Consider the following 25,484-nt stretch of genomic DNA (forward strand, 5'->3'; position numbering starts at 1 on the left):
AGGCAGTGGAGGCCGGTTCTCTGGATGTTTTCAAGAGAGAGTTAGATTTAGCTCTTAGGGCTAAGGGAATCAAGGGATATGGGGAAAAGGCTGGAACGGGGCACTGATTGTGGATGATCTGCCATGATCATATTGAATGGCGGTGCAGGCTTGAGGGGCCGAATGGCCTACTCCTGCACCTATTTTTTTTTTTTTTTTCTATGTTTCTATGTTTTTTTATTTAATCATGGCTGATCTTTCTTTTACCTCTCAATCCCATTCTCCTGCCTTCTCCCCATAACCCCTGACACCCATACTAATCAAATGAGCGTGAAGTGCTGGAATAACATGGGCGTTGATCCACAGAGTTACTCCAGCACTTTGTCTTTTTTTTAAATAAACCAGCATCTGCTGTTCTTTGTTTCTGCAAACGAGCATCGGTCCCGTGAGGAGGAATGAGACTGGGGATGGGGAAATTATTTACATAGAAACATAGAAACAGGTGCAGGAGGAGGCCATTCGGCCCTTCGAGCCTGCACCGCCATTCATTGTGATCATGGCTGATCATCCACAATCAGTACCCCGTTCCTGCCTTCGCCCCATATCCCTTGATTCCACTCGGGGAAAAGGCAGAGATTTCTGGTACATTGATTCCACGAGTTTTTCTGGTGACGGATATCCCGGGACAGCCCAGTTTACATTCTGTTCATCCATTGCCACGTGAAGATAGATTTATTTTCTGCGCTGGAAGATGCCACATCTGAGGGACTCGGTTATGCCTTTCACCAAACAGCAGATTGCAGGCATCACCCGACGTAAAATCAGATGCTTGAGACAAATGACATCTCTCGACAGGACAGAGTGCACAAAATCAAATGTAACGCTGAAGCTACAGTGGAGAACATGTAATAGAGCATAGACAAAAATGCTGCAGAAACTCAGCGGGTGAGGCAGCATCTATGGAGCGAAGGAAATAGGCGACGTTTCGGGTCGAGACCCTCTTCAGACTCCTTCGCTCCATAGATGCTGCCTCACCCGCTGAGTTTCTCCAGCATTTTTGTCTACCTTCGATTTTCCAGCATCTGCAGTTCCTTCTTGAATATATAATAGAGCATGGTGTTTGAAATTAAAAAAAACTTTGTGGTGCTTTAGAATGAAAGTCATATTTTAAATTTGAGCAGATATCCATTTGTGCGACTGTTTCCTGCATGAAACTCTAAATTCTATTCCGGCCCCTACTTTAAATCTCCACTCTAATTCAAGTGATATAATTTATTCAGCCACTACACCTCCATCTTGTCCTAATTCTATTTTGTGGTCTACATTAAAATTCCAGCAGGAGGTTTACTATTTTTATGCACTGTTCTATGTTGTGCCATTTGCCACTTGCTGCCTTATTTCTATCCATGTGGTGTCTTTTATTTCGTGCAGTATATTTAACTTTAAATTCCACGTTTTCTTTAGTTCTCTTAAAGGCCTGTCCCACCTGCTGTTTTTTTCGGCGACTGCCAGCATCATTGACTGACGTATCAGGCCACCGAAAAAGTCGCGGCATGATGCGGCGTGACATGGCGTTGACGCTACGTAATGCTGCATGACAACGTATTGACGCCCGGTGTTACCTCAGGTGTCGCAACATTTTTTTTGTCGTCGCTAGATTTTGAAATGTTCTAAATCTTTTGGTGACTCTGACACGTCAGTCAATGACGCCGGCAGTCGCCGAATAAATCGCCAAGTGGGAGAGGCCCTTTCTGTTGCAGGGTTGCATGTCCAGGGGTTTGTAGTCTCAGAACCTCTTCATAACACTGAGCGCAGTGCAGTGAGACTGTTGCAGTCGGATCTGGCCGCTGTTGAGAAGTTCAACTTTCTTTCCCGGGTTGAAGCTCCCGTTCCTGGCATTCTGTAGTCCGGTGCCTCTTGTGGTCTGGCATCTGTTCTAAATTCATAGGAGCAGAATAAGGCCATTCAGCCCATCGAGTCTACTCCGCCATTCAATCATGGCTGATCTATCTCTCCCTCCTAACCCCATTCTCCTGCCTTTTCCCCATAACCCCTGACACCTGTACTAATCACGAATCTTCACCTTAACATTGACTTGGCCTCCACAGCCTTCTGTGGCAATGAATTCCACAGATTCACCACCCTCTGGCTAAAGAAATTCCTCCTTATCTCCTTTCTAAAGCAACGTCCTTTTATTCTGAGGCTGTGGCCTCTGGTCCTAGACTCCCCCACAGAGCGGCAACATCCTTTCCACATCCACTCTATCCAGGCCTTTCACTTCGATAAGTTTCAAAGAGATTTCCCCTCTCATCCATCTAAACTCCATCGAGTACAAGCCCAGTGCCGTCAAACACTCATCATATGTTAAACCACTCATCAATGGGATCATTCTAGTCCTGGCACCATTGGTCCGCAAGGCACCCACTAGGATTGCTGTATCAGCATTTTTTTCCAAAATTTCTCTGTGTCAGTAAAGTTTGTGATAAGGTCTAAAAATTAACACTTACAGAATTTGTGTAGAAGCAAAACACTAAATTTAGACAAGCAACTGAACGAGGTTACCAAGGACAACGTTCCACACACTGTGGTTTACTGTGGGAGGCCATTTAAGGGATTTGCTTTGGAAACCGACAAGGCAATCTCTGTTATTGAGCCAGTTCCATTGATCAGCCAGTTTGCAGCAGGTAGTCACATGAGGGGTGTTAGACTTTAGAGATACAGCACGTAAACAGGCCATTCGGCCCACCGGGTCCACTCCGACCAGCGATCATCCCCAGACACTACACAACTGGGACAATTTACAATTTTTACTAAAGCCAATTAACCTACAAACAACTACATCTTTGGAGGAAACCTGAGCACCCGGAGAAAGCCCACACGGTCACTGGAAGAACATACAAATTCCGTACAGAATGCCCACAATGGATATTTTTAAGGTGGAGATTCGTGATTAGTACGGGTGTTAGCGGTTCTGGAACGGATGCCAGACCACAAGAGGCACCGGACTACAGAATGTCAGGAGCGGGTGCTTCAACCCGGAAAGGAACGTTTGTCAGGATGGAACCCGGGTCTCTGGCACTGTCAGGCATCAACTCTATCACTGCGCCACCGTGCCGCTCTGATTTGGCAAGCCGAGGGGTGGGCGTATAGGAGGCGTATCTTTACATTGGGTGTCATTTCCGTGGATCAGCACCCATCGGGTCCCAAGGGTGTCTGACTTAGGTTTACCCAGTAGTAAGACACTATTGTGTTGAGAGGTTCCCAGCATACGCTCCAGCCCCCTGTCACGTGCACCCATCCCTGCAACGTGCCCCAATCACAGACCTGCCTTTAAATGCTCAGTGGCAGCAGTTGACATAGAAACATAGAAAATGGGTGCAGGAGTAGGCCATTCGGCCCTTCGAGCCTGCACCGCCATTCAATATGATCATGGCTGACCTGTTTTGTCTCTCCGCTGACTGGTCAGCATGCAACAAAAATGGCGGCACGGTGGCGCAGCGGTAGAGTTGCTGCCTTACAGCGCCAGAGACCCAGGTTCGGACCGATTATGGGTGCAGCCTGTACAGAGCTTGCACTTCCTCCCCGTGACCTGCGTGGGCTTTCTCTGAGATCTTCGGTTTCCTCCCATGCTCCAATGACGTACAGGTGTGTAGGTTAATTGGCTTGCTATAAAAAATGGTATAAAAAATATTTTAAATTGTCCCTTGTGTAGATTAGTGTTAGTTTGCGGGGATCGCTGGTCAGCACGGACTCGTTGGGCCGAAGAGCCTGTTTCCGCACTGTATCTCTAAACCAAACTAGACTAAACTAAAAGGCTTTGACTTTGACTCCTTGTTACAACGTGGGTTTTCTCCGGTTTCCTCCCACACTCCAAAGACGTACTGGTTTGTAGGTTAATTGGCTTGGTATCAATGTCAAATTGTCCCTAAGGGCCTGCCCCACTTGGGCGTTATTTGAGCGTTATTTACGCGACATCATTACACGCACATGGCGCGTGGTAAACGTGGTGGCGTAGGCAGTGATGCGCGGTAGCGAGCAGCGCCTCAGTATTTCGGTATTCTCAAAATCCTCGCGCGACACCTGCGTGACGCGCAAATGATGCCAAAGTGGGACAGGCCCTTTAGTGAATAGGATAGCTTTAGTATGTGGGAATCTCTGGTTGGCAGGGACTTGTTGGGCCGAAGGGCCTGTTTCCACGCTGTATCTCTAACCTAAACTAAAGGGTGACCTGATACAAATGACTGGTGTCTTGCTATGAGCATAATGCAGGGCTGGTAAATCGAAGGTAGACACAAAACGCTGGAGCAACTCAGTGGGTGAGGCAGCATCTCGGGAGAAAAGGAATGGGCGACGTTTCGGGTCGAGACCCTTCTTCAGACTGAGACGTCGACCCGAAACGTCGCCCATTCCTTCCCTCCAGAGATGCTGCCTCGCCCGCTGAGTTTCTCCAGCATTTTGTGTCTGCCTTTGTTTCTGTTTTCAGTGTCTTGTGTAAACACAGCAGTCAAAGATGATTGTTATTGAATTAGAATGTAATGCTTTAAAATAGAATGCAAGAGCTCAAATTGGATTCTGTGTCTCAAATATACGTGTGTCTTGGAATAGAACCCAGTTCCTAAAATAGAACACAGCGCTTGAAATAGATCACACTGCTCTCTGCAGAATACATACCTGCCAATTCAGCAGTGTGCGTTCAGAATGATGGCTGAAAATCTGCAATGATCAGCAGACTGAAAACTCTTCCACCGACCAGAGCAAAAAGCTGTTCCCCAGACAGAGCAGGTGCAAAAACGTCCTGTTATCCAATGTCTGTTGCTGCCTGGAGTCACCTCATTGAGATGTGTAGGAAGGAACTGCTGGTTTACACCAAAGATAGATGCAACATGCTGAAATAACTCAGGGGGACAGGCAGCATCTCTGGGGAGAAGGAATGGGCAACGTTTCAAGTCGAGAAGATGTCTCGGCCTGAAACGTCCCCTATTTCTTCTCTCCAGAGATGCCGCCTGTCCCGTTGAGTTATTCCAGCATTTTGTGTCTATCTTCAATCTGCATACAGTCGGGTTGAAGGCTACACAAGCGGAATATGATTAAGAAAGAACTGCAGATGCTGGAAAAATCGAAGGTAGACAAAAATGCTGGAGTAACTCAGCGGGGGATCAGTCTGAAGAAGGGTCTCTACCCAAAACGTGGCCTATTCCTTCTCTCCATAGATGCTGCCTCACCCACTGAATTCCTCCAGCACTTTTGTTTACCAAGCGGAATATGAGGTGCTGTTTCTCACTCTGCCATTAATAGACAACATTACTTTGTTCTATTTATTTTTACTTATTCTTCCTGGGAGATCTTTGCCCAATCCGATCTGTAGATATTCGGTGGGTGCTGAGCTCAGTTGAGTCAGGGCGAATTAAAACAAAGCCAATGATAAAAATATATTTGTCACGGCAACATTCTTAAACTATCTTTACTTTTAATGATTGACAGAAAATACAGAACAAGTGATGTGACAAATGTACTTGTGTTCTCACCTCTGCCAAAGGCTCGATTCCCCCAGGATGTGTGTGACAGACTGTCTGTCAGTCATTGTGACGGATACTCTACAAGGTAGTGACACTATTAACAGCATTTAAAAGACATTTGTTTAAGATAGAACTGCAGATGCTGGAAAAATCGAAGGTAGATGAAAATGCTGGAGAAACTCAGTGGGTGAGGCAGCATCTACGGAGCGAAGGAATAGGCGATGTTTTGGGTTGAGACAGGTCGGTCGGGTTGTTCCCCCTCAACAACTTTTCCTTTGACTCCAGTCTGAAGAAGGGTCTCGACCCGAAACGTCACCTATTCCTTCGCTCCATAGATGCTGCCTCACCCGCTGAGTTCCTCCAGCATTTTTTGTTTACATTTAATATGATCATGGCTGATCATCTAAAATCAGTAGCCCCATTCCTGCTTTTTCCCCCATATCCCTTGATTCCTTCAGCCCTAAGAGCTAAGTCTAAAGGGCCTGTCCAACTTGGCTGTCCTTCGCACGCCATTTATGCGACCTGCTAGCGTGTGGGTAGCGCGTTGGTAGCACGGGACGGGCACATGGAGTGGTGTGGAGGAGTTTGGAGTGGCGTGGAGGAGCGTGGACTTCGTCCTGAACAAAATAGTGCTGCTAGTCAAGTCAAGTTTATTCGTCACATACACATACGAGATGTGCAGTGAAATGAAAAGTGGCGACGCAGTTTACAGCCCGTTCATCCCGCGAGCTAATTTGTTTTTGCGTGAAGCTAATCCTGACACCATGTCATTATAGCAGCAGGCACAGTGGCACAGCGGTAGAGTTCCCGCCTCACAGCGCCAGAGACCCAGGTTCAATCCTGACCACGGGTGTTGTCTGCACGGAGTTTGTACGTTCTCCCCGTGAGGTTTTCCCCAGGAACCCCAGTTTCCCCCCACACTCCCAGCACACACAGGGTTAATTGGCTTCTGTAAATCGTAAATTGTTCCTAGTGTGTAGGATAGTGCTGTGATCACAAGTTGGCATGGACTGAGTGGGCCAGAGGGACTGTTTCCATGCTGTATCTCTAGAAGTCTAAAGCCAGATGTTTCATGAGATTTGTACCACTGCTTCATAGCGCACGAGATATCTAATCTTATCCCCACTCAAATCCAGTTCCCTAGCAATTTATTCCATCTCCAGCATCAATCTCCCCTTCAAAGAACTTGTACTCCAGTGGGGAATTCTTCTCTATCTGAAGAGTATTTTTGTGACTTACCTATATAATACCTGGTGTTTTATTTGAATGAAAGTCTTGATGCTGGAAATGCTATTCCGAGAACAGAAGCAGGCCCTTCGGCCCACCAATAAGCTGCCGACCGTCAACTACTTATATTTACACTAACCCAATGTTAAAAGCACATTTTTTTCCTTCTCGCTACATTCTAAATAGGTCCCCAACCAACACATTAGAGGCCATTTATTTTGACCAGTCTACCAACCAGCAGCATAATCAAGGACGAGTCACACCCTGGCCACTCCCTCTTCTCCCCTCTCCCATCGGGCAAGAGGTACAGAAGTGTGAAAACGCACACCTCCAGATTCAGGGACAGTTTCTTCCCGATCAGGCAACTGAATCATCCAATCATTGAGCTACCATCTACCTGATTGGAGACAAACAGGCTATCTTTATTCGGACGTTACTGGACTTTATCCAGCAGTAAACGTTATTCCCTTTATCCTGTCCCTGTAACACTGTGGACAACTCCATTGTAATCATGTATAGCCTCTTCACTGAGTGGATGGCACGCAACAAAAAGCTTGTGTCTGTACTTCGGTACACGTGACAATAAGCTAGACTATTCTGAGCACTCGGGGGGAAAAAACACGCGCTCATGGAGAACGTGCAAACTCCGCGCGGACAGCACCCGAGGTCGGGATGGAAGCCGGGCCTTGGGCACTGTGAGGCAGCAGCTCTACCCGCTGCACCACTGTATCGCCCCAGTGTCTTGATCAGCGGTGTATTATTGGGGTGACTTCATTGTGTTTGTGTTTCATTGTGTCATGGAGAGGGTACACAGTGGGAACCTCTCTCCCCACGGGTGAGATATCAAAGACCAGATGAGAGGTGCAACGTTTAAAGGAGGTGTACGGTTAGACAGAGTGGTGGGTGCTTGTCCAAGTTCAAGTTCAAGTTACATGTATTGTCACATGCACTAACTGGTGCAGTGAGATGTGAGTTATATGAATAAAAAGAACACAACACACGATAGGATTTAGCATGAACATGAAGGCAATAAAGTTCAGTCATCTTCCTCATTGTTCCCCCGTGGTCGGGGCCTTTGACCTCTCCGTAGTCACCGCTCCGGGCGGCCCGATGTTCAGGCCCTCTCGCCGGGATGATGGAATTCCGACATCGGAACGGAAGAACATTCTCAGCGGCTCGGAGTTCCGCTTGGAACTGGCTGCCAGGGATGGTGCTGGACACAGATGCAATAGATGCTTCTTGGAGGCTTGTAGCGAGGTGCATGGTTATGCATGTATCACTTGTAGGTAGAGGAGACTAGTTTAACCAGGCATGTTCGGCACAGACATAGTGGGCCGATGATCTTGTTCCTGCGCTGTAGAGTTCCAAGTTCTGTTCATTCCACCGTCTCAGTTTTGCTTTCAAGATTCCAGTCTCTGTTTGTTCTTCTGTGACCTTTATCATTCCCTGTTCATTTTGTTTTCATCTGAGCTGTCAATTGTCTTTGAACTTTCCCTCTTGTTTTTTGTTTTGATTCATTTCTAGACTGGCTTGTTCCACTGCCGTCGCTTGTAAATGAGAGATACTTCTTGCCGGTCTCCTAGCTTGACAGATTGAGTGCAAACTGCTCATTAAATATAGATGTGTTTCTCAGTCACACCAAGAGTTGCCGCATTTGTCAGCCTCTTGGCGTCACTCAAAACGACCTCACTAAAGTAGGCAAAGAGCTGTTAAATCTGTCGAAAGGCTTTTGTTCATAAGTCATAGGAGCAGAATGAGGCCATTCGGCCCATCAAGTCTACTCCGCCATTCAATCATGGCTGATCTATCTTTCCCTCTCAACCCCATTCTCCTGCCTTCTCCACATAATCCCTGACACCCGTACTAATCAAGGATCAAGGACATAGGTTCAAGGTAAGAGAGGAACTTGAGGGGTAACTTTAACACAAAGTGTGGTGGGTGTGTGGAACGAGCTGCCGGAGGAGGTAGTTGAGGCAGGTACTATTGCAACGTTTGAGAAACAGCTAGACAGGTACATGGATAGGACAGGTTTAGAGGGAAATGGGCCAAACGCAGGCAGGTGGGACTAGTGTAGATGGGACATGTTGGTCAGTGTGTGTAAGTTGGGCCGAAGGGCCTGTTTCCACACTGTACGACTCTAACTCCATGACTAATTTATCAATCTCTGCCTTAACTCTGTTCTACAGAGTATAACAAAAAATAACATATCCCGCAGAACAATGACCAAGTCCAGAAAAATAAATGTCCTTCTCAGCGAATGGCTTTGTGCTTTTCACTTTTGCACGTGCAGTTGTGAATTGTATACACTATTTTAACAATAAGGCTACTTCCGCAACCCAGAAGCTCATTACGCCAATCTCTTCAGTCTGAAGAAGGATCTCGACCCACAAACATTCACCTGTCCATTTCCCTCCACGGATGCTGCCTGACCCGCTGAGTTCCTCCAGCACTTTGTGTTTTGCTCGTGTGGTTTCTTGTGTCTCCAGGCCAATCTCATCATTGGGAAGGAGAACCCTACAAACTATATATTTTGTTTTGTTATTGTGCGACAGGCATCCTGCTTTGAGGATTGTAAAGGTAGGCACAAAATGCTGGAGTAACTCAGCGGGACAGGCAAGCATCTCTGGAGAGAAGGAATGTGCGACGTTTCGGGTCGAGACCATTCTTCAGACTGTAATGTTTGGAGTTTCAGACTAATAATGTACTCTTGTGTTATATTATCTAATGGGGCCTGAAGCTTTAAGATTACTTTTTCAAAAGCACTTTGTGGCTGTCTAAGAGAATATTAAGTATAGGAATTTCAATGGCCCATTTTTGGACAAATTACAATAAAACACTCTTTCTCTCATTGCAACGAAACTGCTTGTTAGATCTATAGTTTCCTTTCGTTAACCATTCACAGGTTGCTGATTGAGAATATTGTCAATCTCGTGTCTGCTATCCATTGTGTCCATCCGTCATTGGAGCAGAACGATACCATTTGGTTGATCGAGTCTGCTCTGCCACTCAATTGTGGCTAATCTACCTCTCCTTCCGAACCCCATTCTCCTGCCTTCTCCAATCAAGAATCTGTCATACCCAATGACTTGGCCTCCACAGCTGTCTGTGACAATGAATTCCACAGATTCACCACCCTCTTGCTAAAGAAATCCCTCTCCATAGTCAAACAGCATGGAAATCGGCCCAAATCCATGTGGCCCAGGATGCCCCATATAAACTCGTCCCATTTGCCTGTGTTTGGCCCATATCCCTTTGAACCTTTCTTATCCATGAACCTGTCCAAGTGTCTTCTAAATGCCTCAACTACCTAGTCTGACAGGTCCTTCCATCTACTGTGGAAAAAGTAGCCTCTCAGGTTCATATTGAATCTTGTCCTTCTTGCCGTACACCTAGGTCCTTTGGTTGTGAATGAATGACTGAATAGATACTTTATTGTCACTTGTGGCTGGGATTCCCCAAGTCTGGGTAAAAGACTCCGTGCATTCAACCAATCTATTTTTCTCATGTTTTGATACACCTCTATAAGATCACCCCTTGACTTTGATCTGGTATTTTGTTGGTTCACATGCTTGATCAATGGTGTTTTATCATTAATGTTTTATTATTATTAATGTTTAGTGTTTTCTGAATCATGAGTAACTGTCACTGTATGTCATGGTGTTACTTGTGGGCGGAGCACCAAGGCAAATTCCTTGTATGTGAATACTTGGCCAATAAACGTAAGGGCCTGTCCCACGAGCATGCGACTGCATGCGGCAAACACGACCAAACCGGAAGCAGGGGCCGCGCGGAGGTCGAGTGATCCCGTACGAGTTGACGTGAAGTTCGAGCGAAGTCCGCGGGAAGTTCGCGCTAGGTATACACCGTCGGGACGCTGCGTATGGCGTCAAGACGCTGTGCACGCCCATCGAGGCGGTGCGTATGGCCTCAATGCGGCTGCGGGCCGGCAGGCCGTTGCCGCGCGGAATCTTTGGACAGTGTCAGTTTTTCGGAGCCCCGCGCGATGTCGGGACCAGCTCCGCACAACTCCATACGGCTCCGGCGATCAAAGTGGGACAGGCCCCGCGAGGCCGTACGGCTCAAGCGACCACGTTAGGTCGCGCTTGCCGCATGGAGTCGCATGCTCGTGGGACAGGCCCTTAATCTACTTACTTAAAGTCCTAGCCTGTCCCACCTCACTCTACAGCTCAGCCCTTCGTGTCCTGGCAACATCTTCATTAAGTCTGCCCTGCGCCCTTTCCAGCTTAATGACTCCTTCCCACAGATAGGTGGCCAAAACTGAACCCAATAACCCCAAAAATTCATCCATATTTCGATCGGGAGAGTGTATTATGTTAATCCACACTCTCATAGAAACAAAGAAACATAGAGAATAGGAGAATAGGTGCAGGAGTAGGCCATTCAGCCCGTTCGAGCCAGCACCGCCATTCAATATGATCATGGCTGATCATCCAAAATCAGTACCCCGTTCCTGCTTTCTCCCCATGTCCCTTGATTCCGTTTGCCCGAAGAGCTAAATCTAACTCTGTCTTTCTCTGTATCAGTCTCCCGCAGACCAGTGCAAGAAGATTCACGCAGGGGATGAAGTCATTCAAGTCAACCACCAAACTGTGGTAAGCAGCCTAAACTCAAGACAAGATCTGTGCTTTCGTAGTCATTGACATTCATTTGAAATGAAGATAAATTGATGTTTCTGGTCAGCTGTGGTGATTCAACTTCCATTGGTGAATTTTAAGATGAAGGGGAAAAGATTTAATAGGAATCTGAGGGGTAACTTTTTTCACACAAAGAGTAGTGATTGTATGGAACGAGCTGCCGGAAGAGGTAGTTGAGGCTGGGACTATCGCAATGTTTAAGAAAGAGTTAGACAAGTATATGGATAGGACAGGTACACAAAAAAGCTGGAGAAACTCAGCGGGTGCAGCAGCATCTATGGAGCGAAGGAAATAGGCAACGTTTCGTGCCGAAACGTTGCCTATTTCCTTCGCTCCATAGATGCTGCTGCACCCGCTGAGTTTCTCCAGCTTTTATGTGTACCTTCGATTTTCCAGCATCTGCAGTTCCTTCTTAAATAATATGGATAGGACAGGTATGGAGGGATATGGGCCAAATTGGGGCAGGTGGGACTAGTGTAGCTGGGACAAGTTGGCCAGTGTGGGCAAGTTGGGCTGAAGGGCCTGTTTCCACGCTGTATCACTCCATGACTCTGTGGTGTGTTTTTAAAAAGGTGTGATCTGATTTCATTGGACATAATGAATATTGGATGGACACAAAATGCTGGAGTAACTCAGCTGGACAGGCAGCATCTCTGGATAGAAGGAATGGGCGATGTTTCGGGTCGAGACCCTTCTTTGGACTGGGAGTCAGGGGAGATGGAGAAACAGAAATATGGAAGTATAAGGTGTCAAAACGAGATATCAAAGGGGAGGAGGATCAATGTAGAATAGATCATTGTTGGGTTGGAGAAGGTGACAACGAGGCAGTTGAGGATAACTTTTAATTAAAATTTTTATTTTAAATTATTATTTAAAAATAAAATATAATCAGGAGGACGGTCAGACTGGTCGGAGACCTAGGATGGGGGAGGGGTGGAGAGAGAGCGGGAAAGCAAGGGTTACGAAGTTAGAGAAATCAATATTCATAATTCTTAAGTGATTTTCGTATTCAGTTTGCCTTCAACTATCCTGATCATCTCCACGTACCAGGAGGAGGGAGTTATCATTCATTTTCACCAATCTGTCCACAACAGAGCATAATGAATCTCCATGGTGCATTTTTTTGGGGATCAGTCAGAACCTTTACCCCAGGGTGGTAATGTCAATGATTGAAGGACGTATGTTTGTGAGAGGGACAAACTTTAAAGGAGATGTGCGGGGCAGGTTTTGTTGCACAGGACCATTTCGTGAAGGGAACACATTGCTGGGGGTGGTGTCTATTGTCTACCTGTCCGGAATCCTCAGAAAACCCATTGTATCTGCCTCCGCCTGGAGGCAGATACAATGGGTTATCTGAGGATTCTGGACAGGTAGACAATAGATAATAGCCAATTCTGGAGTATGGGGTACAATTTTGGTCGCCTAATTATAGGAAGGATGTCAACAAAATAGAGAGAGTACAGAGGAGGTTTACTAGAATGTTGCCTGGGTTTCAGCAACTAAGTTACAGAGAAAGGTTGAACAAGTTAGGGCTTTATTCTTTGGAGCGCAGAAGGTTAAGACTTGATAGAGGTCTTTAAAATGATGAGAGGGATAGACAGAGTTGACGTGGATAAGCTTTTCCCACTGAGAGTAGGGAAGATTCAAACAAGGGGACATGACTTGAGAATTAAGGGACAGAAGTTTAGGGGTAACATGAGGGGGAACTTCTTTACTCAGAGAGTGGTGGCTGTGTGGAATGAGCTTCCAGTGAAGGTGGTGGAGGCAGGTTCGTTTTTATCATTTAAAAATAAATTGGATAGTTATATGGACGGGAAAGGAATGGAGGGTTATGGTCTGAGCGCAGGTATATGGGACTAGGGGAGAATACGTGTTCGGCACGGACTAGAAGGGTCGAGATGGCCTGTTTCCATGCTGTAATTGTTATATGGTTATATGGTTAATAGGTGCAGGAGTAGGCCATTCGGCCCTTCGAGCCAGCACCGCCATTCAATGTGATCTCATGGCTGATCATCCACAATCAGTACCCCGTTCCTGCCTTCTCGCCATATCCCCTGACTCCGCTATCTTCAAGAGCCCTATCTAGCTCTCTCTTGAAAGTATCCAGAGGCCTCCACCACCCTCTGAGGCAGAGAATTCCACAGACTCACAACTCTCTGTGTGAAAAGGTGTTTCTTCATCTCTGTTCTAAATGGCTTACCCCTTATTCTTAAACTGTGTGGCCCCTGGTTCTGGACTCCCCCCAACATCGGGAACATGTTTCCTGCCTCTAGCATGTCCAAACCCTTAATAATCTAATATGTTTCAATAAGGTATCCTCTCATCCTTCTAAACTCCAGAGTATACAAGCCCAGCCGCTCCATTCTCTCAGCATATGACAGTCCCGCCATCCCGGGAATTAACCTTGTAAACCTACGCTGCACTCCCTCAATAGCAAGAATGTCCTTCCACAACGGTACACGGAGGGCAGAGGGGGATTAGTTTAACTCGATAGACACAAAATTCTGGAGTAACTCAGCGAGTCAAGTTTAATGCCAAGTTTTATGAGGATGTTGCCAGGACTAGAGGGTGTGAGCTATAGGGAGAGGTTGAGTAGGCTGGGTCTCTATTCCATGGAGCAATGGAGGATGAGGGGAGATCTTATAGAGGTATACAACATCATGAGAGAAATAAATTGGGTAGATGTCTTTTACCCAGAGTAGGGGGATCGAGAGCCAGAGAGCATAGGTTCAAGGTGAAGGGGAAAAGATTTAATAGGAATTCGAGGGCTAACTTTTTCACACAGGGTGGCGGGTGTATGGAACAAGCTGCAAGAGGAAGTTGTTGAGGCTGGGACTATCCCAGCGTTTAAGAAACAGTTGGACAGGTACATGGACAGGTCAGGTTTGGAGGGATATGAACCAAGCGCAGGCAAGTGGGACTAGTGTAGATGGGACATGTTGGCTGCCATTACCCAAACACGTGCCCCCTCCTAGACAGATAAAATCCCGTAAGAGCCCGCTAAGCAGTGTCACGCCATTGGAAACAACACTAACTGAAGTTGGCCTCCAGATGAGAAGAACAGACAAGTTACTGTCCCTACTTCCACCAAGATGGGCACATCCCAGCAGCAGGCGCTGATGAACCCCGGCTGAACTGGAGATGTCCCGACCGACTGCGAACCGGGGTCGGGCGGTCAAGGGTGACAATGCACAAGCGGGGCTACATGCAGGGTACAACAACCTGTGGCACACGGACCCAGACAATGCAACGCCTACTGCAATGCCCACAGCTGGATAATCCATGTACCACTGCAGACCTTGCCCTTGACACTCCAATAGCGCAACGATGTGTCCGGCAGTGGCGAGCCACTGTATAGCATAACGACATGAAAGAAGAAGCAGCACGGACATTGGGCTACAAATAGCCTTCCACTGTAGCACGGTGCAATTGACCATAAGTGAACTAACGGGGCCTGTTGCTGTTGCTATGCTGTTCTGTTCCATGTTCCATGTTCCAGACACAATCATTTATTTCCACACACACTTCCTACATTTTCACATGTTCTCCCTCAAATTACTCGCGTCCGTCTCGCAAAATGCTATTTTTCTGAAAGAAAGCGTTCCTTTTATTTAATCCGGCTAATGGCTTCTCCCCAATCCTTTTGGGAAATTATCCCACGGATTGAGTACGGGCCTCACTGAAACATTACACCCACGCACTCGCTCTGTGTTCAGCTCTTCCTTCTGGCAGCGTTGCGGCCTCTGGTTCCATTGTTGGATCAGTTTTAACTGCAGCATAGAAACATAGAAACATAGAAAATAGGTGCAGGAGGAGGCCATTCGGCCCTTCGACCCAGCACCGCCATTCATTGTGATCATGGCTGATCGTCCCCAATCAATAACCCGTGCCTGCCTTCTCCCCATATCCCTTGATTCCACTAGCCCCTAGAGCTCTATCTAACTCTCTCTTAAATCCATCCAGTGACTTGGCCTCCACTGCCCTCTGTGGCAGGGAATTCCATAAATTCAAAACTCTCTGGGTGAAAAAGTATTTTCTCACCTCAGTCTTAAATGGCCTCCCCTTTATTAGAAACATAGAAACATAGAAACATAGAAATTAGGTGCAGGAGTAGGCCATTCGGCCCTTCGAGCCTGCACCGCCATTCAATATGATCATGGCTGATCATCCAACTCAGTATCCCGTACCTGCCTTCTCTCCATACCCTCTGATCCCCTTAGCCACAAGGGCCACATCTAACTCCCTCTTAAATATAGCCAATGAACTGGCCTCGACTACCCTCTGTGGCAGGGAGTTCCAGAGATTCACCACTCTCTGTGTGAAAAAAGTTCTTCTCATCTCGGTTTTAAAGGATTTCCCCCTTATCCTTAAGCTGTGACCCCTTGTCCTGGACTTCCCCAACATCGGGAGCAATCTTCCTGCATCTAGCCTGTCCAACCCCTTAAGAATTTTGTAAGTTTCTATAAGATCCCCTCTCAATCTCCTAAATTCTAGAGAGTATAAACCAAGTCTATCCAGTCTTTCTTCATAAGACAGTCCTGACATCCCAGGAATCAGTCTGGTGAACCTTCTCTGCACTCCCTCTATGGCAATAATGTCCTTCCTCAGATTTGGAGACCAACACTGTACGCAATACTCCAGGTGTGGTCTCACCAAGACCCTGTACAACTGCAGTAGAACCTCCCTGCTCCTATACTCAAATCCTTTTGCTATGAAAGCTAACATACCATTCGCTTTCTTCACTGCCTGCTGCACCTGCATGCCCACTTTCAATGACTGGTGTACCATGACACCCAGGTCTCGCTGCATCTCGCCTTTTCCTAGTCGGCCACCATTTAGATAATAGTCTGCTTTCCTGTTTTTGCCACCAAAATGGATAACCTCACATTTATCCACATTATACTGCATCTGCCAAACATTTGCCCACTCACCCAGCCTATCCAAGTCACCTTGCAGTCTCCTAGCATCCTCCTCACAGCTAACACTGCCCCCCAGCTTAGTGTCATCCGCAAACTTGGAGATATTGCCTTCAATTCCCTCATCCAGATCATTAATATATATTGTAAATAGCTGGGGTCCCAGCACTGAGCCTTGCGGTACCCCACTAGTCACTGCCTGCCATTGTGAAAAGGACCCGTTTACTCCTACTCTTTGCTTCCTGTTTGCCAGCCAGTTCTCTATCCACATCAATACTGAACCCCCAATGCCGTGTGCTTTAAGTTTGTAAACTAATCTCTTATGTGGGACCTTGTCGAAAGCCTTCTGGAAGTCCAGATACACCACATCCACTGGTTCTCCCCTATCCACGCTACTAGTTACATCCTCGAAAAATTCTATAAGATTCGTCAGACATGATTTACCTTTTGTAAATCCATGCTGACTTTGTCCAATGATTTCACCACTTTCCAAATGTGCTGCTATCCCATCTTTAATAACTGACTCTAGCAGTTTCCCCACTACCGATGTTAGACTAACTGGTCTGTAATTCCCCGTTTTCTCTCTCCCTCCCTTCTTAAAAAGTGGGGTTACGTTTGCTACCCGCCAATCCTCAGGAACTACTCCAGAATCTAAAGAGTTTTGAAAGATTATTACTAATGCATCCACTATTTCTGGAGCTACTTCCTTAAGTACTCTGGGATGCAGCCTATCTGGCCCTGGGGATTTATCAGCCTTTAATCCATTTAATTTACCCAACACCACTTCCCGGCTAACCTGGATTTCACTCAATTCCTCCAACTCCTTTGACCCGCGGTCCCCTGCTATTTCCGGCAGATTATTTATGTCTTCCTTAGTGAAGACGGAACCAAAGTAGTTATTCAATTGGTCCGCCATATCCTTGTTCCCCATGATCAACTCACCCGTTTCTGACTGCAAGGGACCTACATTTGTTTTAACTAATCTCTTTCTTTTCACATATCTATAAAAACTTTTGCAGTCAGTTTTTATGTTCCCTGACAGTTTTCTTTCATAATCTATTTTTCCTTTCCTAATTAAGCCCTTTGTCCTCCTCTGCTGGTCTCTGAATTTCTCCCAGTCCTCCGGTATGCTGCTTTTTCTGGCTAATTTGTACGCATCATCCTTCGCTTTGATACTATCCCTGATTTCCCTTGTTATCCACGGATGCACTACCTTCCCTGATTTATTCTTTTGCCAAACTGGGATGAACAATTTTTGTAGTTCATCCATGCAGTCTTTAAATGTCTTCCATTGCATATCCACCGTCAACCCTTTTAGAATTAATTGCCAGTCAATCTTGGCCAATTCACGTCTCATACCCTCAAAGTTACCTTTCTTTAAGTTCAGAACCATTGTTTCTGAATTAACAATGTCACTCTCCATCCTAATGAAGAACTCAACCATATTATGGTCACTCTTGCCCAAGGGGGCACGTACAACAAGACTGCTAACTAACCCTTCCTCATTACTCAATACCCAGTCTAAAATAGCCTGCTCTCTCGTTGGTTCCTCCACATGTTGATTTAGATAACTATCCCGCATACATTCCAAAAAATCCTCTTCCTCAGCACCCCTGCCAATCCCTGGATGTTCAGCTCCCAGCGTTGGTCACCCTGGAGCCATGTCTCCGTGATCCCAACTATATCATAGTCATTAATAGCTATCTGCACATTCAACTCATCCACCTTATTACGAATGCTCCTTGCATTGAGACACAGAGCCTTCAGGCTTGTTTTTACAACACTCTTACCCCTTATACAATTTTGTTGAAAAGTGGCCCTTTTTGATTTTTGCCCTGGATTCAAAAAGGGCCACTTTTCAACAAAATTGTATATGGGGTAAGAGTGTTGTAAAAACAAGCCTGAAGGCTCTGTGTCTCAATGCAAGGAGCATTCGTAATAAGGTGGATGAGTTGAATGTGCAGATAGCTATTAATGACTATGATATAGTTGGGATCACGGAGACATGGCTCCAGGGTGACCAAGGCTGGGAGCTGAACATCCAGGGATATTCAATATTCAGGAGGGATAGAGAGAAAGGAAAAGGAGGTGGGGTAGCGTTGCTGATTAGAGAGGAGATTAACGCAATGGAAAGGAAGGACATTAGTAAGACTGTGGCCCCTGGTTCTGGACTCGCCCAACATTGGGAAAATTTTTCCTGCATCTAGCTTGACCAGTCCTTTTATAATTTCATATGTTTCTATAAGAATCCCCCTCATCCTTCTAAACTCCAGTGAATACAAGCCTAGTCTTTTCAATCTTTCCTCATATGACAGTCCCGCCATCCCAGGGATCAATCTCGTGAACCTACGCTGCACTGCCTCAAACACAAGGAGGTCCTTCCTCAAATTAGCCTGCCACAAAACCCAGCTGGGAGGAGAACCGCCCTGAAATTACAGATCAAAAAGGTCTAACATAAAAACCAACAGCTTATTATAAAGTACTTATCCTGCACAAATGACAAGGAGGGAGGGAAGGAAGAAAAACAGAATTAAGGTTTCTGGTCAAAGTGTTGAAGGGTGGGGCAAGGGGACTTTTTTGAGTGGCCACGTGTTAAACAGTAAAGAAGATGAGATGATTTAACAAAGATGTTGCCAGGACTCGAGGGCCAGAGCTAGACATAGCCAGTGCTAGAGTGCAGTGCTAGTTGGCTTGTAGGGCCGAATGGCCTACTCCTGCACCTATTATCTATTGTCTATAGGGAGAGGTTCGGCAGGCTAGGACTCTATTCCGTGGAGCACAGCTAGATCTTATAGAGGTGTACAAGATCATGAAGGAAATAGTCTTTTACCCAGAGTAGGGGAGTCAAGAACCAGAGGACATGGGTTGAGGGTGAGGGGTGTGGAAGATTTAATAGGAACCTGAGGGGTAACTTTTTCACACGGAGGTTGGAGGGTATTTGGAACAAGCTTCCAGAGGATGTCTCGTCCCGAAACGTCACCCATTCCTTCTCTCCAGAGATGCTGCCTGTCCCGCTGAGTTACTCCAGCATTTTGTGTCTATCTTCGGTTTAAACCAGCATCTGCAGTTCCTTCCTGCACGCTTCCAGAGGAGGTAGTTGAAGCAGTTACTAACACCAAGTTTAAAAAGCATTTGGACAGGTACATGGATAGGATAGGTTTAGTTGGATGTGGACCAAAGGCAGGCAGGTGGGGCATGTTGGTCGGGATGGTCAAATTGGGCTGAAGGGCCTGTTTTTTTGCCTATCTCAAATTTCTCAGCTTTCTCCCCCCCTCCCCCACAGCACCGACCCAAAATGTCATCTGCCCACTCCCTCCACAGATGCTGCCCGACCCACTGAGTTCTCCCAGCACTTTATTTTGCTCAAGATTCCAACATCTGCAGTTCCTTGTGTCTCCACCTCACACAAACAAGGTCATAGGTTCTCGAAGGTGAATTAGGCCATTCGGCCCATCAAGTCCACTCCGCCATTCAATCGTGGCTGATCTATCTCTCCCCCCCCAACTCCATTCTCCTGCCTTCTCCCCATAACCCCTGTCACGCGTACTAATCAAGAATCTGTCAATCCCCATTTGTGATATATGAACCTGTATATATAAAAATCTTTCACATTTCCATTATATATGAACCTATATTTCCTGCACATAATTATGTAAGGCAATAATCCACATTTTAATTTGCTCCTGCCATAAAACACGGCGACATATTTACATGGAGAAAACATCAGTGGTAAACCTATCAATTCTTGCTCATGGCTTTAAGCGAAACTGAATTTGTTTTGGAAATAATTGCCTGTTTTTTTTTCATTTCCCCATGAATAAATATTCCTGTACGGTATTGCATTATAAATGAGAACACATTCAAATCTAGTTCACAACACCATTTTCAATTTATTAATGACATTATATTTTGTGCCTATTGCCATCACTGCCCTGCGGTGCTGGCTCGAAGGGCCGAATGGCCTACTCCTGCACCCATTGTCAATTATCTATTCACATTATTCCGAGCTGGCTGCAGCCGAGCCCAGAGGCCTGTAGTAAGATGGAAGATCGTTTGCCGGCGGTGCTGGTTCTACACACTCGCGATTAAGTGCGTGCCCGGTGTATAATATACTTAGCATTAAAAAGCAATTCCCCAGATAAGCACCCTGATCATTTCCTTTCATTTTATTGAAAACACAGACGTCTTATTGCAAAACTGCAAAATGAAAGTACTCCTAATTTATCAGCTGCGATCTACAAAGAGATAAACATATGGAGGCGCAGGCTGAGTGGCGCAAACTAAGAAAGACATGTCCTGGAGCCACACAGTGTGGACACAGGCCCTTCGGCCTAGCTACACATTGTGAATGGATCGATTGTAATCACATATTGTCTTTCCGCTGACTGGTTAGCACGAAACAGAAGCTTTTCACCGTACCTCGGTACACGTGACAATAAACTAAACATATACTAAACTGAACTTGCCAACATGTCCCATCTGCACGAGTCCCACTTGCCCGCATCTGGCCCATATCCCTCTACACCTGTCCTATCCATGTACCTGTCCAATTGCCTCTGTATGTGTCGTAACACACGTGAGAATCAAGCACAAAGAGGAACTGGTTTTGGAAAAATCTTCTTGCAAATTACAAACCAGAGCTGTAATTGGAACTACCGCCATTTCCTTTTTATAGCCCTGTCCCACGTTGCGAGTTCATTCCAAGAGCTCTCCCGAGTTTAAAAAATATCAAACTCGTGGTAAGCATGGAGAATGAACGTAGCGGGTACGTCGGAGCTCGGGGACGTCTCTTAGCGGCTCGTAATGTTACCCGCTGAGTTTCTCCAGCATTTTTGTCCACCTTCGATTTTTATAGAAGATAGACAATAGACAATAGGTGCAGGAGTAGGCCATTCACCACCATTCAATATGATCATGGCTGATCATCCCCAATCAGTACACCGTTCCTGCCATCTCCCCATATCCCCTGACTCCACTATCTTTAAGAGCCCTATCTAGCTCTTTTATTTTCAGCATCTGCAGTTCTTTCTTAAACACACAGGGAAAATTCATTGCGGCAACGATGGAATTCAATGACAAAAACCTTTGGGAAGATATTAGAATATGATACAAATGGAAATCAAATTGTTCAGCTGCTGTATAACCACTGGTTTCTCATTGCCTGTGACATCAACATTAAATAAGAGACCCTCCAACTCACTGTGAGGAATTCCATGGGAAATGTGTAGTGAAAGTACAAATTATGTCAACCTGAAATATAAACAGAATAAATAAAATGTGTCCAGTAACATTAGCAATAATATGTTTAAGAAGGAACTGCAAATGCTCGAAAAATCGAAGGTAGACAAAAATGCTGGAGAAACTCAGCGGGTGAGGCAGCATCTATGGAGCGAAGGAAATAGGCAACGTTTTGGGTCGAGGCCCTTCTTCAGACTGATGAGGGGGTGGGGGGAAATAAAGGAAGAGGCGGAGACAGTGGGCTGTGGGAGAGCTGGGAAGGGGAGGGGAAGGAGGGCGAAAGCAAGGACTACCTGAAATTGGAGAAGTCAATATTCATACCGCTGGGGTGTAAACTACCCAAGCGAAATATGAGGTGCTGCTCCTCCAATTTGCGGTGGGACTCACTCCGGCCATGGAGGAGGCCCAGGACAGAAAGGTCGGATTCGGAATAGGAGGGGGAGTTGAAGTGCTGAGCCACCGGGAGATCAGGTTGGTTATTGCAAACTGAGCGGAGGGGTTGGGCGAAGCGATCGCCAAGCCTGCGCTTGGTCTCACCGATGTAGAGCAGTTGACACCTAGAGCAGCGGATGCAATAGATGAGGTTGGAACAGGTGCAGGTGAACCTCTGCCTCACCTGGAAAGACCGCTTGGGTCCTTGGATGGAGTCAAGGGGGGAGGTAAAGTGACAAGTGTAGCATTTCCTGCGGTTATATTAGCATTTTGATTAGTAACAATATGATCAGTCTATCAGCACAATGATAATAACATGAGAATAAATTGTTTATCATGCCCAATATGGAGAAACAAGTAAACTCTTCAAACAAATGGTTCTTGGTCAAGACTTGTGCTAATGAAGGGCCTTTGCCGAACTAAATATAGCCGATAGGTATATGGACGGGAAAGGAATGGAGGGTTATGGTCTGAGTGCAGGTAGATGGGATCAGGGGAAAATAAGTGTTTGGCACGGACTTGAAGGACCGAGATGGCCTGTTTTCTGTGCTGTAATTGTTATATGGTTATATAAATGTTAACCAGTCATGTTTCTGTTAGAAGTGTTGTTTCATTTCCAGCAGTGGTTGGTTTAGTTTTATGCATTAACTGTGGAAGGAAACCATCGGAAGATAATGAACAGAATTGTCCCAGAAGTACATGAGTATTTTGCTGGCTGGGTGCCAGAGTTTGCTGACGTAACAAGATAGCGATTGTTCTGTGATTTTATACATGGAGGATTCCAAAAGGCAGCATTGAAGTGACAAGTGAGAAATCAGTCATCCTTTATGTGTGCTGCCTCCATTGCCATGGAAACATGCTTCTCTTATTAACGCTGAAAGCTGTTATATGAATCCTTGGCTGCTTATACAGCTGTGACTGAACGAGCCTTTGATGGGTTGGAGAACCCAGCAAACATTAAGCGCGGTAGTCATTTTCAAGATTAAAAATATTGGATGAAAGAAATTGAACTTTTTAATTCATGTAGGCAGCCGGCGTTAATGCAACTTCACAACCTGGATACATTCACTCATTCACTGCTGCCTTTGATCTTTAAGCCTGAACCAGGGAAATGTTGGCTTGCAGCCCAGGTGCACAGACAGTTGCAGCATCAGGCATGTGTGTGTGCATGGCCCTTGGGACAAGTCATTCCACCTGAGAACTCATTAACCTGTGTGTAGGTTCCTCTGTGGCAGGGAATTCCATCAATTCACAACTCTCTGGGTGAAAACGTTTTTTCTCATCTCCGTCTTAAATGACCTCCCCTTTATTCTAAGACTGTGGCCCCCGGTTCTGGACAGTTCCTTGTGACTCAACGATTGTAATGGGTCTCTCTCCTGTTTCTCGGCCGCAGGTGGGATGGCAATTGAAGAATCTCGTCAACACGCTGAGGGAAGATCCCAGCGGGGTGATCCTGACTTTGAAAAAGCGGCCGCAGAACATGCTGACCTCTGCCCCCGCGCTCCTGAAGAACGTGAGGTGGAAACCTTTAGCGCTGCAGGTGAGCCGGGTCCTGCTGAGACACGACCCCATCCCCCCGACACTGCATCCTTTACATCGCCAACACCGAGCGTAGACCCGGCGACCGCTTCGCCGAACTCTGCCGCTCAGTCCGCTGGATCTTCCGGTTGCCAACCGTTTCAATCCCGTTCATGGAGTATTGCATAGAAACATAGAAAATAGGTGCAGGAGGAGGCCATTCGGCCCTTCGAGCCAGCACCGCCATTCATTGTGATCATGGCTGATCATCCCCTATCAATAACCCGTGCCTGCCTTCTCCCTACAAAGCGAACGGTATGTTAGCATTCATAGCAAAAGGATTTGAGTATAGGAGCAGGGAGGTTCTACTGCAGTTGTACAGGGTCTTGGTGACACCACACCTGGAGTATTGCGTACAGTTTTGGTCTCCTAATCTGAGAAAAGACATTCTTGCCATAGAGGGAGTACAGAGAAGGTTCACCAGACTGATTCCTGGGATGTCAGGACTTTCATATGAAGAAAGACTGGATAGACTCGGCTTGTACTCGCTAGAATTTAGAAGATTGAAGGGGGATCTTATAGAAACTTACAAAATTCTTAAGGGGTTGGACAGGCTAGATGCAAGAAGATTGTTCCCGATGTTGGGGAAGTCCAGAACAAGGGGTCACAGTTTAAGGATAAGGGGAAAATCTTTTAGGACCGAGATGAGAAAAACATTTTTCACACAGAGAGTGGTGAATCTGTGGAATTCTCTGCCACAGAAGGTAGTTGAGGCCAGTTCATTGGCTATATTTAAGAGGGAGTTAGATGTGGCCCTTGTGGCTAAAGGGATCAGGGGGTATGGAGAGAAGGCAGGTACAGGATACTGAGTTGGATGGTCAGCCATGATCATATTGAATGGCGGTGCAGGCTCGAAGGGCCGAATGGCCTACTCCTGCACCTATTTTCTATGTTTCTATGTTTCCCCATATCCCTTGACTCCACTAGCCCCTAGAGCTCTATCTAACTCTCTCTTAAATCCATCCAGTGACTTGGCGACTTTTTAGGCGACTGCAGGAGACTAAGTGGCTGCCACATGTTCGCGGGTGGTTGCCAGGGAGTCGCCTTCATGGTCGCGAGGAGTTCCTGCATTCTGGGAACTAGTCACGGCCTCATTATGGTCGCCGCGAATTCTTCAAGGTGTTGACAAAATTAGCGGCGACTAGAATGAAGCCGCCATGGAGACTAGCGAGGATTCTCGTGCCGTAGGTGGGTCGCCAGGAGGTCGAAGGTTCTCGTAGTTCTTGGTGGTTGTAGATGGTGCTGACAGTGAATTTCATTGGCTCATTGGGAAAATAAACGTAAGCAGTAGTTTTCAGAACCAAGGATAACCGACCGGGAATGTTAAATGTCCGTCGAGCTTCACAGCCGTGTATCTCTGGCTTCTTAAAAGTTGTCTCACTTCTTAAAAATTGTCTCCACTCCTTCTCTCCCCCGCCCCCCCCCCCACTCCCCCCCCTCTTTTAAAGGACTTACCGTACACTGCGCTAGCCATCTTAATTACAGCGCCAACCTTCCTGTTCATCGCGGTGTGTGTCTGTATCACCTTGGCTTTGCACCGTGTGAATTTCAGACAGCGCTCCCCCGCTTTCCCTGGCCCCTGCCTTTGCGATGTGTGTGTGTGTGTGCGTGTGTGCGTGTGCGTGTGTGTGTGTGTGTGTGCGTGCGTGTGTGTGCGTGTGTGTGTGTGTGTGTGTGTGTGTGTGTGTGTGCGTGTGTGAGCGTGTGTGTGTGTGTGTGTGCGAGCGTGTGTGTGTGTGTGTGTGTGCGTGTGTGTGTGTGTGTGTGTGTGCGTGTGTGAGCGTGTGTGCGTGTGTTGGTGTGTGTGTGTGTGTGTGTGTGTGTGTGTGTGTGTGTGTGTGTTGATGTGTGCGTGCGTGTGTGTGTGCGTGTGTTGATGTGTGCGTGTGTGTGTGCGTGTGTGTGTGTTGATTGTGTGTGTGTGTGTGCGCGTGTGTGTGTGT

General features: G+C 46.5%; 1 protein-coding gene across 1 annotated transcript in view; it reads left to right on the forward strand.

Moving 5' to 3' along the window:
• LOC116979239 (connector enhancer of kinase suppressor of ras 2-like) overlaps positions 1-25,484 on the forward strand; it is a 355,767-nt gene that overhangs the window by 179,934 nt on the left and 150,349 nt on the right. Inside the window, exons 8-9 of the mRNA XM_033030831.1 lie at positions 11,267-11,335; positions 23,357-23,503. Coding sequence (XP_032886722.1) covers positions 11,267-11,335; positions 23,357-23,503 — 216 coding nt within the window. The remainder of the gene's footprint in view (positions 1-11,266; positions 11,336-23,356; positions 23,504-25,484) is intronic.

Source organism: Amblyraja radiata, chromosome 12, assembly GCF_010909765.2.
Source record: "Amblyraja radiata isolate CabotCenter1 chromosome 12, sAmbRad1.1.pri, whole genome shotgun sequence".
NCBI lineage: Eukaryota > Metazoa > Chordata > Chondrichthyes > Rajiformes > Rajidae > Amblyraja > Amblyraja radiata.